Source organism: Staurois parvus, unplaced genomic scaffold, assembly GCF_062004578.1.
Source record: "Staurois parvus isolate SC_StPar_1 unplaced genomic scaffold, SC_StPar_1.0 ptg000015l, whole genome shotgun sequence".
Taxonomy (NCBI): domain Eukaryota; kingdom Metazoa; phylum Chordata; class Amphibia; order Anura; family Ranidae; genus Staurois; species Staurois parvus.
In genome coordinates, this window is record NW_028317811.1 from 7010151 (window position 1) to 7023457 (window position 13307).

A 13307-nucleotide genomic window follows, 5' to 3' on the forward strand; every position below is an offset into this window, starting at 1 on the left:
CATCTATTTCACCTGAAACGGAAATCTGAGTCAGTAATTAGTAATGCTATTTTCACATATGTTGCACAATCTGGGTGTTACTCAAACCAGTCTCATCTACGTCTTTGCATACAACTGAAACATCAAGATGAGTTATGTGATAAGTACACCAGGCTTTAAAAATCATATTTCATGAAGGTAGCTGCTAATATTAAACATTTTTAAGATTGAACTCCAGCCAAAACTGGTCTCTGGGAAAGGGAGTTAAGGTAAAGCAGACACCAAATACTTGACAGAGGTGACAACAAAAATGGTCTAGAGATCCAATTTAAACTATAATGTATATACATACAGTCATGGCCGAAATTGTTGGCACCCTTGATATTTTTCCTGAAAATCAAGTATTTCACACAAAAAAGGTATTGCATTAACACATGTTTTGCTATACACATGTTTATTCCCTTTGTATGTATTGGAACAAATATAAAACAGAGGCAGAAAAGCAAATATGACATAATGTCACACAAAACCCCAAAAATGGGCTGGACAAAAGTATTGGCACCCTTAACTTAATATTTGGTTGCACACCCTTTGGAAAACATAACTGAAATCAGTCGCTTCCTATAACCATCAATAAGCTTCTGACACCTCTCACCCGGAATTTTGGACCACTCTTCCTTTGCAAACAGCTCCAGGTCTCTCTTATTGGAAGGACACCTTTTCCCAACAGCAATTTTAAGATCTCTCCACAGGTGTTCAATGGGATTTAGATCTGGGCTCATTGCTGGCCACTTCAGAACTCTCCAGCGCTTCTTTGCCATCCATTTCTGAGTGCTTTTTGACGTATGTTTGGGGTCATTGTCCTGCTGGAAGACCCAGGATCTTGGACGCAAACCCAGCTTTCTGACACTGGGCCCTACAGTGCGACCCAAAATCCTTTGGTAATCCTCAGATTTCATGATGCCTTGCACACAGTCAAGGCACCCAGTGCCAGAGGCAGCAAAACAACCCCAAAACATCATTGAACCTCCACCATATTTTACCGTAGGTACTGTGTTTTGTTCTTTGTAGGCCTCATTCCGTTTTCGGTAAACAGTAGAATGATGTGCTTTACCGAAAAGCTCTATCTTGGTCTCATCTGTCCACAAGACGTTTTCCCAGAAGGCTTTTGGCTTACTCAAGTACATTTTGGCAAACTGTAGTCTTGCTTTTTTATGTCTCTGTGTCAGCAGTGGGGTCCTCCTGGGTCTCCTGCCATAGCGTTTCATTTCATTTAAATGTCGACGGATAGTTCGCGCTGACACTGATGCTCCCTGAGCCTGCAGGACAGCTTGAATGTCTTTGGAACATGTTTGGGGCTGCTTATCCACCATCCGGACTATTCTGCGTTGCAATCTTTCATCAATTTTCCTCATCCGTCCACGACCAGGGAGATTAGCTACAGTGCCATGGGTTGCAAACTTCTTGATAATGTTGCGCACTGTGGACAAAGGCAAATCTAGTTCTCTGGAGATGGACTTGTAACCTTGAGATTGTTGATATTTTGCCACAATTTTGGTTCTCAGGTCCTCAGACAGTTCTCGTCTCCTCTTTCTGTTGTCCATGCTTAGTGTGGCACAGACAGACACACAATGCAAAGGTTAAGTGAACGTCTCTCCTTTTTATCTGCTTTCAGGTGTGATTTCTATATTGCCCACACCTGTTACTTGCCCCAGGTGAGTTTACAGGAGCATCACATGCTTGTAACATTCTTATTTATCCGCAGTTGTGAAAGGGTGCCAATACTTTTGTCCAGCCCATTTTTGGAGGTTTGTGTGACATTATGTCGAATTTGCTTTCTTTCCTCCCTTTTTTTGTTTTGTCCCAATACACACAAAGGGAATAAACATGTGTATAGCAAAACATGTGTTAATGCAATACGTTTCGTGAGAAATACATGATTTCCTGGAGAAATATCAAGGGTGCCAACAATTTCGGCCATGACTGTATATCCGGACTAGATTTACAAGTTTTTAGAGATCTCAGACTCTGCAGAAGAGATATAATCTCCATTCCCCTAAAACCAAGCTTTTAGTGCCTCATACTAAAATGAGGTCTCCATATCAAGATGCAGTACCAAGAAAAGGTAATCATTCCCCCCCAGCCCCTCATATCACTGATGGAGATAAGCAGCATGCATTTAATACTTTGCACCTTATTACACCTAAAAAATGCTCAATTCAAAAGTTTTTAACACAAGGATGATGATCTCTATTTTCAGCCATGAAACAAAAATGTTTAAACAAAAGTTATTTATATCTGACAACCAGTAGATTTAAACATACATACATATCAGAGATTGTTAGAAAGGAATATTTTCAGCACTTACCACCTATCATGCCATCTGCTTCGTCTGGCTGCAAACTGGCAACACTTGTAGAGTCCATACGGAGCTGTAACTCTGCCAGTCTAGCACGTAGCTGTTCAATGTCACTATCTTTGCTGTCTAGCTGCATCTGAAGCTCATTCTTGTAGATGCTTTCCTCAGTAAGTTGCTACAAAATAGAAATCAATGTTTTGGTAATTTTACAGTCTACTGTCTATGTTAAAAGCTATATAAAACTTAAGGTTTGGGGTTTCAGGACTACAATGAAGGTTAAATAAATCTTCAAAAAAAACCTTTGCAAGGAGAAGATACATAAATTGTTCCGCTCTGTACAGAGCCCTGTGTTAAATGTCAACACAGGGATCTGGACTGTGATTGGACACAGCCGATCAGCAGGTTCTGGCCATGAATCAGTGTCTGGGACCTGCTGAAAAAATCCCACTGTGTCTAATCACAGAGGGAGTCGGCAGGCAGGAGTGCGCGCCCCATACCTGGAAGAGCCCAGCGACATACAAGTATGTTGCTGTGCCTGTACGGGACACCCGTCCACAGAACACTGCAGGCGGGCAGTCCTTAAGTGGTTAAATTAGAGTTACGTGTGTCAATACAAGATAACAGTGTTGACAAGTGTCTTACAACATAAGAGTATTCTACAATTTACATATATAATGTATGACCAAAATCAGATGAGCAGGGACCCCTATTGCACCCATGACGTTTTTGTTACATTTCTTACTCTTGGGGTAGGAAAGGGTAGAGGGCAGGAAAGATGGATCAGAAGAGATTCTCTTAGAGAAACCTATGTGGAATGGGAAATTGGAAAATGAAACATGGGAAGATTCACCAGATGGAGATGGCTAGGTTTCCCACTATTATAATAAGGAGCTCTTTTTTTTTTCAACTTAGAGATGCAATAAGGAAAAAGAGTACAGCATTTGAATTTTTTCTGGTTCCTGGAAAAAGAAAGGCCAAATCCTTTTGTGGGTAGCTTTGTTGGCACTCCCACCCGACACTCTTAAGCTGAAAAATCAAAGAAGCACTTTGTATTTTGACAGATGCTGGCTGTCTCAATACAATAGCAGGCACTGCTGATTTGTCCCTCCATGCGTATTTCTCAGCCTGCTGTGTATGGCCAGCTGAATTTACATTACTGTATCATCAAAGGGAAACCCCAAAACATTTACAAATTTAAGATCTAATTATATCCCAATTCATTGTGACCACAGACTGTATCAAGAGCATCAAACCCACCCCAATTAGATTAATCATATACTGATCTTACGTCTGCAGAGTTAACTCTGATTGACTGTTAATTTACACACTCTATCGAAATAAGGAATCACGTCTCATTAAACTTCAGACAACAGCGAATACAACATCCAGGAACAAAAGAGATTACCAATAATGTCTCCTCTATCTCTTTCTGGAACTTCATAGCCATTTGATTGTACTTCTCCTTCTCCTGGTTAAGATCTAACTGCAGCTTCCGGTTTTCTTTCTCCTTCTTTCTCAAATCTTGTGTGTTCGCTTTCTTTCTGTCCAGTTTGAAGTCTTTCCTGTTCATAATTTCAGCCAGTTTATTTACAGCCTGAAACATAATTGTTTCCAAATGCACTTCATTAGTAATTGATACCAAGTATACAAACATTGTGTGAACATTTAGCATACTGAATAGATGTATTATAAAAGTAGTGCAAGGTAGAGTTCTGTAGGAACATTTATGTTTTAGGGCACACTGTGCTTAGCGCCCTGTAAAAGTGGCAGTAATACACAAAAAACACGAATTAAAGCACAACTCAACTATACACGCAAGAAGACTCTGATGTTACTGGGGGGGGAAAAAAAAAAAAAAAAAAAGACTCCTTCAGCATAGGTTAACTCTCCCAAATGTTCAAGAGATGTACAGTATAAAAGAACTGGTGGGAAATTTGAAAATTACAAAAAGTGACATTCACTAAAATCACATAGTAAAAGATTACTGTATCAAACCATTTCACATACATTTTGTCCCTAGTGCTTTGTCCTGCCTGCATTTTTACTGTTCTTTTTGCCTGGAAACTGAGAAACGTCCATGGCGTCCAAAAAGCGTCCCTTTATGTCAGAAGCGGTTTTAGACCAGCTAGAGAACAGCGATAGTAAATTAGAACTACTTGAAGAACTGAGTGATGATTTGTGGGGAAATTCGTCATCAGACACTGAAAAAGATTTTGCAACTAAGATCAGTGATGTGCGAACTTGGTGCTATATTTTAAATTTCAGTGTTTTTGGTTTGATATTATTGAATTAAATTTATATTATTTTTTTATGATTATTCATTAAATTATAATTTATGATTTCGTGTTTCAAATTTTAACATACCCGGGATGTTTACTAGACTCTTGTTCGGACAGATTTCAGTGAGTTACTCCTAAAAATTACAGCCTACAATATAAAACGCCAAATTTCCATGCAAAATAATGGTACCGCTTTCAGCACCAAAAATCTGAAATAATCATACCGCCAGGGAGGTTAAAGAGGAACTGAACTCTGGAAGCTGTGCCCAAAATAGGACAAGCAGAATGTAAAGGAGAACTCTTGCCTGTGGTCTTGCTTTAGTAAGCAGCACAGTAGTAACATCACCAAATCTCAATCTGGTCTCCTAAAGACTAGTAGTCACAATTGAAGTGCCTTGAATCTCACACTACTGATACAGAGCTATGAGGCTGTAGGTTCAGGAGGGCCTAGGCACCCCTACAAGCCAGAAAGTGTACTGCTACTTATAGGAGGAATTCTAGACTAATGTTAGATTTTTCAGAATATTGCTTAATAAAAATTAACACTTGTAGATGTTCCCTATATTACAGCAAACATTTCCTTTTTGAGTTCAGGTCCACTTTAGTAACTTTAAAATATGATACTCTTCCCCTCCCCCTGTCTGCCTTTTGATGTCCTTGAAGTGCACAACCATGATGCAGTGCTTGCCACTTGATTTGCTTATTACCAGTCTAGAGCACACTTATGTGGTGGTGCACACAGAGCTTCCCACTCTACTACGTACTACAGCAGGTTAACAGGGTGGTTGCGGAGCAAAGGAAGGGCTAAAGTATCATTGTGAGAGAATGGGCTATTAACAGATTCAGGGACAGCTGTACCTCCAAAACAATCACTGAAGGCTGCATCCATAAAATATAAGTCAGATTTACCTGGGTCTTAAGTGTTCTTTCAGTGTTAATATTCTTCTCATACGTAATCTTCATGGCACTAATTTCCTCTTGTTTCACCTTAAACTCTAACATACAAAGAATACATATATTACGAGGTGACAAATATCTAACATATACACTACAACAATAGAGAGCCAATTGTGGTTTCTGCTTTTTTATTACACAGGAAAAATACAATAGCATTCAATTTACTTTGTAATGAGCACTGTGTACCAAGGTAAACATAAAAAAAAATATTGACTGGATATACAAATTACATTTGATCCAATGAGCAGAATAGTTATTAGGAAACTGCTTTTTTTTAAGACAAAACATTAGGAAGAGAATATAATGGAAAGGACCCATGCCTAGCTGCCCAGCAATTGCACTAGTTCTGTTCAGTAAGCTCGCAACCTACTCATTCCTGACACTAAGTGGGTGGACATGCTCACTTATACATTTTTTCTATTGTAAATGACAGGCTTCTCCTTCAGATGTACATAGGAGCATTATCTGTTACCAGTAGTCCACCAAATCCTATAACTCTGGTGAGTGAGCAACTTGAGGGGAGAGCAGGAGCACGTTTGAATGTGGATATTTTGGACACATAGCTGTGCACTTTATTAATAACTGCATAAGGTACAGTATTGGACTTTGTTTGCACATGCATTATTGGTATAGCACTAAAAGTTTATAACTTTTGAGCACTTTAAAATTATGTTTGCACCAAGCTATTTTGATTAAGTGCATGTCACTTTAAGGGCTCCTTCACACCATGGTGCAGAGATGTCAGTGAAATCGGCGCATCAGTTTCCATGAGTTTTTCTGCACATTTGGTGTGAACGAGGCCTAAGAGATTTTAAAGAGATTTGAGATTTGTCATAATATATAATAACCTGAGCGCTGTTCATATTTTTAGAAAAATAAAAGCAGCATACAGTGGATATAAAAAGTCTACACACCCCTGTTAAAATTCCAGATTTCTGTGATGTAAAAAAATGACAAAAAGTAAACCATTTCAGAACTTCTTCCACCTTTAATGTAACCTATAAACTGTACAACTCAGTTGAACAACAAACTGAAATCTTTTAAGTGGAAAGAAGTAAAAATAAAAAAACTAAAATAATATGGTTGCATAATTGTGCACACCCTTAAATTAATACTTTGTTGAAGCACCTTTTGATTTTATTACAGCACTCCGTCTTTTTGGGTATGAGTCTATCAGCATGGCACATCTTGACTTGGCAATATTTGCCCACTCTTCCTTGCAAAAACACTCCAAATCTGTCAGATTGCGAGGGCATCTCCTGTGCACAGCCCTCTTCAGATCACCCCACAGATTTTCAATCGGATTCAGGTCTGGGCCATTCCAAAACTTTAATCTTCTTCTGGTGAAGCCATTCCTTTTTTGATTTGGATGTATGCTTTGGGTTGTTGTCATGCTGAAAGATGAAATTCCTCTTCATGTTCAGATTTCTAGCAGAAGCCTGAAGGTTTTGTGCCAATATTGACTGGTATTTGGAACTGTTCATAATTCCCTCTACCTTGACTAAGGCCCCAGTTCCAGCTGAAGAAAAACAGCCCCAAAGCATGATGCTGCCACCACCATGCTTCACTGTGGGTATGGTGTTCTTTTGGTGATGTGCAGTGTTGTTTTTGCGCCAAACATATCTTCTGGAATTATGGCCAAAACGTTCAACCTTGCTTTCATCAGACCATAACACATTTTCCTACATGCTTATTGGGAGAATTCAGATGTGTTTTTGTAAACTTTAGCCCGGCTTGGATATTTTTCTTCAGAAGAAAAGGCTTCCGTCTTGCTACTCTACCCCATATCCCAGACATATGAAGAATATGGAAGATTGTTGTCACATGTACCACACAGCCAGTACTTGCCAGATATTCCTACAGCTCCTTTGATGTTGCTGTAAGCTTCTTGGCAGCCTCCCAGACCAGTTTTCTTTTCGTCTTTTCAAAAATTTTGGAGGGACATCCAGTTCTTGGTAATGTCACTGTTGCGCCATATTTTCTCCACTTGATGACGGTCTTCACTGTGTTCCATGGTATATCTAATGCCTTGGCAATTCTTTTGTACCCTTCCCCTGATAGACAATGAGATCCCCTCTGATGCTTTGGAAGCTATCTGCGGACCATGGCTTTTGCTGTAGGATGCGACTAAAAAAATATGTCAGGAAAGACCTACTAGAACAGCTGAACTTTATTTGGGGTTAATCAAAGGACTTTAAATGATGGCAGGAGTGTACTGACTCCTATTTAGCATGATTTTGAATGTGACTGCTTAATTCCGAACACAGCTACATCCCCAGTTATAAGAGGGCGTGCACACTTATGCTGCCACATTTAGTTTTTTTATATTTACCCCCCCCCCCCCCCCCCTCAAAAAAATATTGAGGTTGGTTTATCAATTGAGCTATACAGTTTATAGGTTGCATTAAAAGGTGGAAAAAGTTCTGAAATGATTTATCTTTGTCTCATTTTTTGACATCACAGAAACATTTTAATAGGGGTGTGTAGACTTTTTATATTCATTGTAGCTGTTGATCCTATAAACTCTAGATAAAGGTAAATTCAGCAGATTTTCTCGCATTCTAAAGCCTACGCCATGCTGAAAAGGTAATTTACATTCTACATAAAAAATAATTGGCTTATGAATCCAGAGGTTTACTTTGGAATCAAGATGTAAAATACAAGAGATGACTACTGCAAATCAATTCATAACTACCTACATATTACCTACCTTCTTCCAGTGCCTTAACCTTCTCAATCAGATCACCATTTTCTTTTGTTGACGTCTGGACATCTTTGGTTAATGTGCCGTTTGTTTCTTCCAACTGCAAAGACAAGCCAAGGATAGTTATCTACATTAAGCACAATTTTGACACCTCCCATACATTAAAAAAAGCATTTTTGCTACCTCCCAAACATTATACAGTGCCTTGAGAAAGTATTCATACCCCTTGAAATTATCCATATTTTGTCATGTTACAACCAAAAACGTAACTTTCTTTTACTGGGATTTTATGTGCTAGGCCAAAACAAAGTGGCACATAATTGTGAAGTGGAAGGAAAATGATAAATGGTTTTCAACATTTTTTATAAATAAATATCTGAAAAATGTGGAGTGCATTTGTATTCAGCACCGCCCCCTTTACTCTGATTCCCCTAACTAAAATCTAGTGGAATCAACTGCCTTCAGAAGTCACCTAATTAGTAAATAGAGTGCACCTGTGTGTAATTTATTGTCAGTATAAATTCAGCTGTTCTGTGAAGCCCTCAGAGGTTTGTTAGAGAACATTAGTGAACAAACAGCATTATGAAGGCCAAGGAACACACCAGATAAGTCAGGGATAAAGTTGTGGAGATGTTTAAAGCATGGTTAGGTTATAAAACAATATCCCAGGCTTTGAACATCTGACGGAGCACTGTTCAATCCATCATCCGAATATGGAAAAAGTATAGCACAACTGCAAACCTACCAAGACATGGCTGTCCACCTAAACTGACAGGCCAGGTAAAGAGAGCATTAATCAGAGAAGCAGCCAAGAGGCCCATGGTAACTCTGGAGGAGCTGCAGAGATCCACAGCTCAGGTGGGAGAATCTGTCCACAGGACAACTATTAGTTGTGCACTCCACAAATCTGGCCTTTATGGAAGAGTGGCAAGAAGAAAGCCACTGTTGAAAGAAAGGGTCCTTTCAAATATGCTTGAGATATCCTGCCTGTGCACAGCCAATGTAAAAATGGTGAGGTATTTGCAGCTGCACATATAGACGCCTCTTGCATACATACCGCTGTGGGGTGGATAATGCCTTGGCCACCAATGTTGGTGGTGCTCAATGACAGCTTCACAACAGGATAGCTCAGCAGGTTCACAATAGGAACGCACAGTGAATATGAATGAGAATTACTTTTTCATTATTACTCAGCTGGTGCACTTACAGAGAAAAGTAGCAGTATCTGTATCCAATAGAAATTAACCCCTTGGAAATATCTCATCAAAATGATATTTCTATTGCAGAGAAAGAGCAAAATCTGACCTATTAATCCAATCACACAAGTAGGGAATGACAGTTCTAAGGAAGTTCTGTACACCAGTTGTGTACAGAAGGCCTCCAGGTTGCCATACTGCATTGAATTTTGCAGAAAATTACAGTGGCTGCAGATTGAAAAGCAAAGATCATTTTTAGTAGCATTAAATTACGATATGGTTTATGTAGCAATTGTATATGCTATATATTTTTTTTAAACTTGCTTTTTTTTTTTCTCCATGTAGATGGAGTTAACCTTTAAGGCCTGTAATCAATAACGGTCTCTGTCTCAGGGTAAACAAATGGAACCCCTGTAATATAATATAGAAGCTTTGTTACAAATAGGGATGACCCAAAACTAGGATTGACCAGCTAGCAATAATGTAATACACATAAAAAAAAAAAAGATTGTGGAAGAGTTACAAAAATTTGTCTCATACAATTAGGAACAAAAAAAAATGCAATATGGGTTCATCATTAGCTTAAAGGATTTATGTGGGAGCCGGGTTTATGAAATTAAAAGTGTGCAATTCATCTAAGAATCTTAAAGCATGAATTTTGGTTCTCCACAATGAGTGGTGAGGAAATAGATATGCTTCCTCCTGCCTGCAGTAGACCAGAATCTGGAGTAGTTGTGAATGGTAACCAATCAACTTCTAGCTTTTATTTTCATAACCTAATTGAACAAGCTAAGGATAGAAGCTGACTGGCTAATAGGCATAGCTACAGATCCTGTATGTTCCAGTAAATTCCCCCCCCCAGTGTATTTATTTATAATAATGTTAAATAATGTGATGTCAAAAATTTAGGCAGATCAGAAAGTTACTGTTTGGTTTACTTAAGCAATATATATCAAAAGACAGCAGGGTTACCTTGCGGATGGTATGGTCCTTCTCTATGACATCTTGCCTGACTCTTGAAGAGAGCTTCTTATTCTCCTGAGACAGCTCAAAACATTGTTCTTCTAGAAGCCCTCGAGCAAGCTGCTCTGATTCGGCTTTGGTAACTGCCAGGTCCAACTGGGCAGCAACAGTTTCTCTGCAGAAGGAAGAGCAATGCTTATTTATTGTACAAGAAAATGCTGCTTTAAAATACTAGGCATCCTTGACTACAAGGAAAACACAAAAGAGAACTGAAGGTGTACGCACATAAGACTGGAACAAAAGTTCCCTGAGAGCAGGGGTGTCCAACCCATCGCCCGTGGGCCACATGCGGCTTGGGAGAGTTCAGCATACGGCTCGGGGCATATGTGGAAGAACCCCGTGCAAGAAAAGCTATGGCGGCTAGCACATATGGAGGGTTGCAGGTGATGCTGTGTATACCTATTTACATAGAAGCCTTGGTGGCAGAGAAAGCAGGAATGAGCACAGCTAAAGTGATGCCGGGGTTGCCGTCTTTGTAAAACAGCTAAAGCAGGGATTCTACATAGCGGCCAGGCAAGTAAATACCACTTGAGGGGGGATGTTGAGGGAGGCTGCACCTCCCCGCAGATTTCAGTTGCTCCCCCTGAAGCCCCCTGCCCACAACCTCCCCACACAGTTGCCAACCGCCATTAAATTCAAAGACAGTTTGTAAAATCCATGATTTTTACATCTGTTCATGAATGTCTGTTACGGAAATGCAGTCAGCGGATATTCACAGACAATTATTCTTCTTTCAATGTGACCCAGGAAGGTCAAACGGTTGGACACACCTGCCCTAAAAAGATATAAGTCAATAGTGGATGCCTCAAATCACTTGCAAGAATAGACTGTCAAATTTAAAATGGACTTCACACCAAAGTGAAAGTAAGATGCAAACAACAAGAAAAGGTCCAGCAGAAATGTTCGGTATTGTGATGAATCAAAGATAGCCAGGACAAAAATCACTAAACAAATACAAAGCTAGGCAATCTTTGTTCTTTTATATGTAAAAGAAATGCAATCCATTTATTTACTTGGATAGCACAAATTTTATTTCTAGCAATACAAGTTTCCCACTGTTTGAAGTGTTTGCTTTTTTTTTTTTCCCTTTTTCTTTTAGGTAGAAGCCCTAAACCAGCATAATGTAAGTGCAAATACATGATTGATCAATTTATACCCCAAGTTTAATCACTCAAAGCTTCAACAATCACTACAAAATTGCCAAACATATCTAGCACAAACGCAATGCCACTATGAATCATAGACCCCTTTTTCTATGGGGCTGTGAATTATGGTCCCCTTGACTGGAGCTCACACCGTCAGTACAAACTTCTTGAATGAGGTATGCAAAGCTCACATTGCGAGGTGTTATCTGCTTGGTCATTCGCTATTCAGAGCTCTTATAAATGTAGTATCATGCAGACATCCAGGTTTTCTCATTTTTGTTGCTTAATCCATAGGAGGAATAAATTGTATTCTTCAGTAATTCAAAGATCATATTAACTCTCCAAGGAACAAAAACTTGAAATCAAATTATGCGATTTAAACAAAAAAAAAATGAGAAAGCCATAACTAATTTAATGAAACCTGATCTACATATACCATACATCGGATTGTTGTATGATGTAAATTCTTCATGCACTTCTACACATTGAGTTTTGGATAACAATGTCTGTTGGAATTGTGCTGAATGTACCAATGTAGCAGATATATATAATAGAACATCAGGATCATTTATTAATACAAAACCTACTTCTCATTATGATATTCAACCACTTTCTTCTCCAAATCCTGACTTAGCTTTGTCTTTTCTTCAACCTCCTCTTTCAGTTCTTTCACCTGAGTTTTGTACAGAGTCTGTAAGAAAACAAGGGGAGTTGTCCAGTTAGATTTGTTCCTTGGGTATAATAATTTTGCACACTGATATGTGTCCTCCAGCTCTTAAGTTTATTTATATTCTTCTGCTTCAAACAGTGAGCAATATTAGAGGACTACAACAAATAAACTATACAAGGGCACAGAATATAAATATATACACAATATAGTACAATATTTTGCATTTCAAAGCTTAAAGTCGGATTTCTATCATCATGTTTAAAAATGGCCCTTCCCCTCTTCCTACCTATGCTGTCTAACCTGTGTAAAAAAACAAAACAAAAATCAAAAGAAAAAAAAAAACATGCGTATTCTTCCCCATTTTCAGCCGGCTCCAGCCACTTAATCAGCAGTTCAATCTCCTCTGTGTCAGTCAACAGCTGCCGCATCTCTTACTATGGCTGGGACATGGTAGCCTATGCCATTGTCGAGCGCTCCCTCCTCTCCCCCTGCAGCCTCCGCTCACTGACACAGGGGATTATGCAACCAGACCCGAGCAGGCTGAAAATAGTAACTTTTTTTACACAGGTTATGCTGCAAAGGTAGCAGGAGAGGGGAGGGGACATGTTAATAGATAGTGTTAGGCAGGAATTCCACTTTAATGTTCTTAAAATTGCCAAAACTGTAGTCTAACTTTTTCGTCTAATGGACATTTAAAAAACTTTATGTATGCTGCAAACCTAGGTTTTGGATTCTTGCAAAATAAATAAGTTTCCTTTGATAACACTGTTCAACAGGTAAAAAGTTTTGGGCATAAAATTAGCTAATCTTACATAATTTTGGGGTGCTGAAAACGAAAATGACCCTAAAAAATGTTGATTGGCTCTAGTTTCCATGATATATTCACCCATCTAATGACGTAAGCCATTCAAAATTATGATGCAACTTCAGCTGCATATTGCGCAATTGATACTGGTGACCAATAGAAAATTGCATGTATACTGAGATGATGCAAT

The 13307-nt window shown here is 38.9% G+C and overlaps 1 protein-coding gene across 3 annotated transcripts in view; it reads right to left on the bottom strand.

The window, feature by feature from the left end:
• The window catches only part of ROCK1 (Rho associated coiled-coil containing protein kinase 1), a 191484-nt gene that overhangs the window by 17737 nt on the left and 160440 nt on the right, over nucleotides 1–13307 (bottom strand). For all 3 annotated transcript variants that reach the window (XR_016312867.1, XM_089678309.1, XM_089678311.1), the window contains exons 22-27: nucleotides 12230–12333; nucleotides 10447–10612; nucleotides 8285–8378; nucleotides 5527–5612; nucleotides 3744–3932; nucleotides 2348–2513 (exon numbers count right to left, since the gene is read on the bottom strand). Coding sequence is in view for 2 of the 3 variants with exons in the window: in XM_089678309.1 (XP_089534435.1) it covers nucleotides 2348–2513; nucleotides 3744–3932; nucleotides 5527–5612; nucleotides 8285–8378; nucleotides 10447–10612; nucleotides 12230–12333 (805 nt within the window). In the remaining variant the exon portion in view is untranslated. The remainder of the gene's footprint in view (nucleotides 1–2347; nucleotides 2514–3743; nucleotides 3933–5526; nucleotides 5613–8284; nucleotides 8379–10446; nucleotides 10613–12229; nucleotides 12334–13307) is intronic.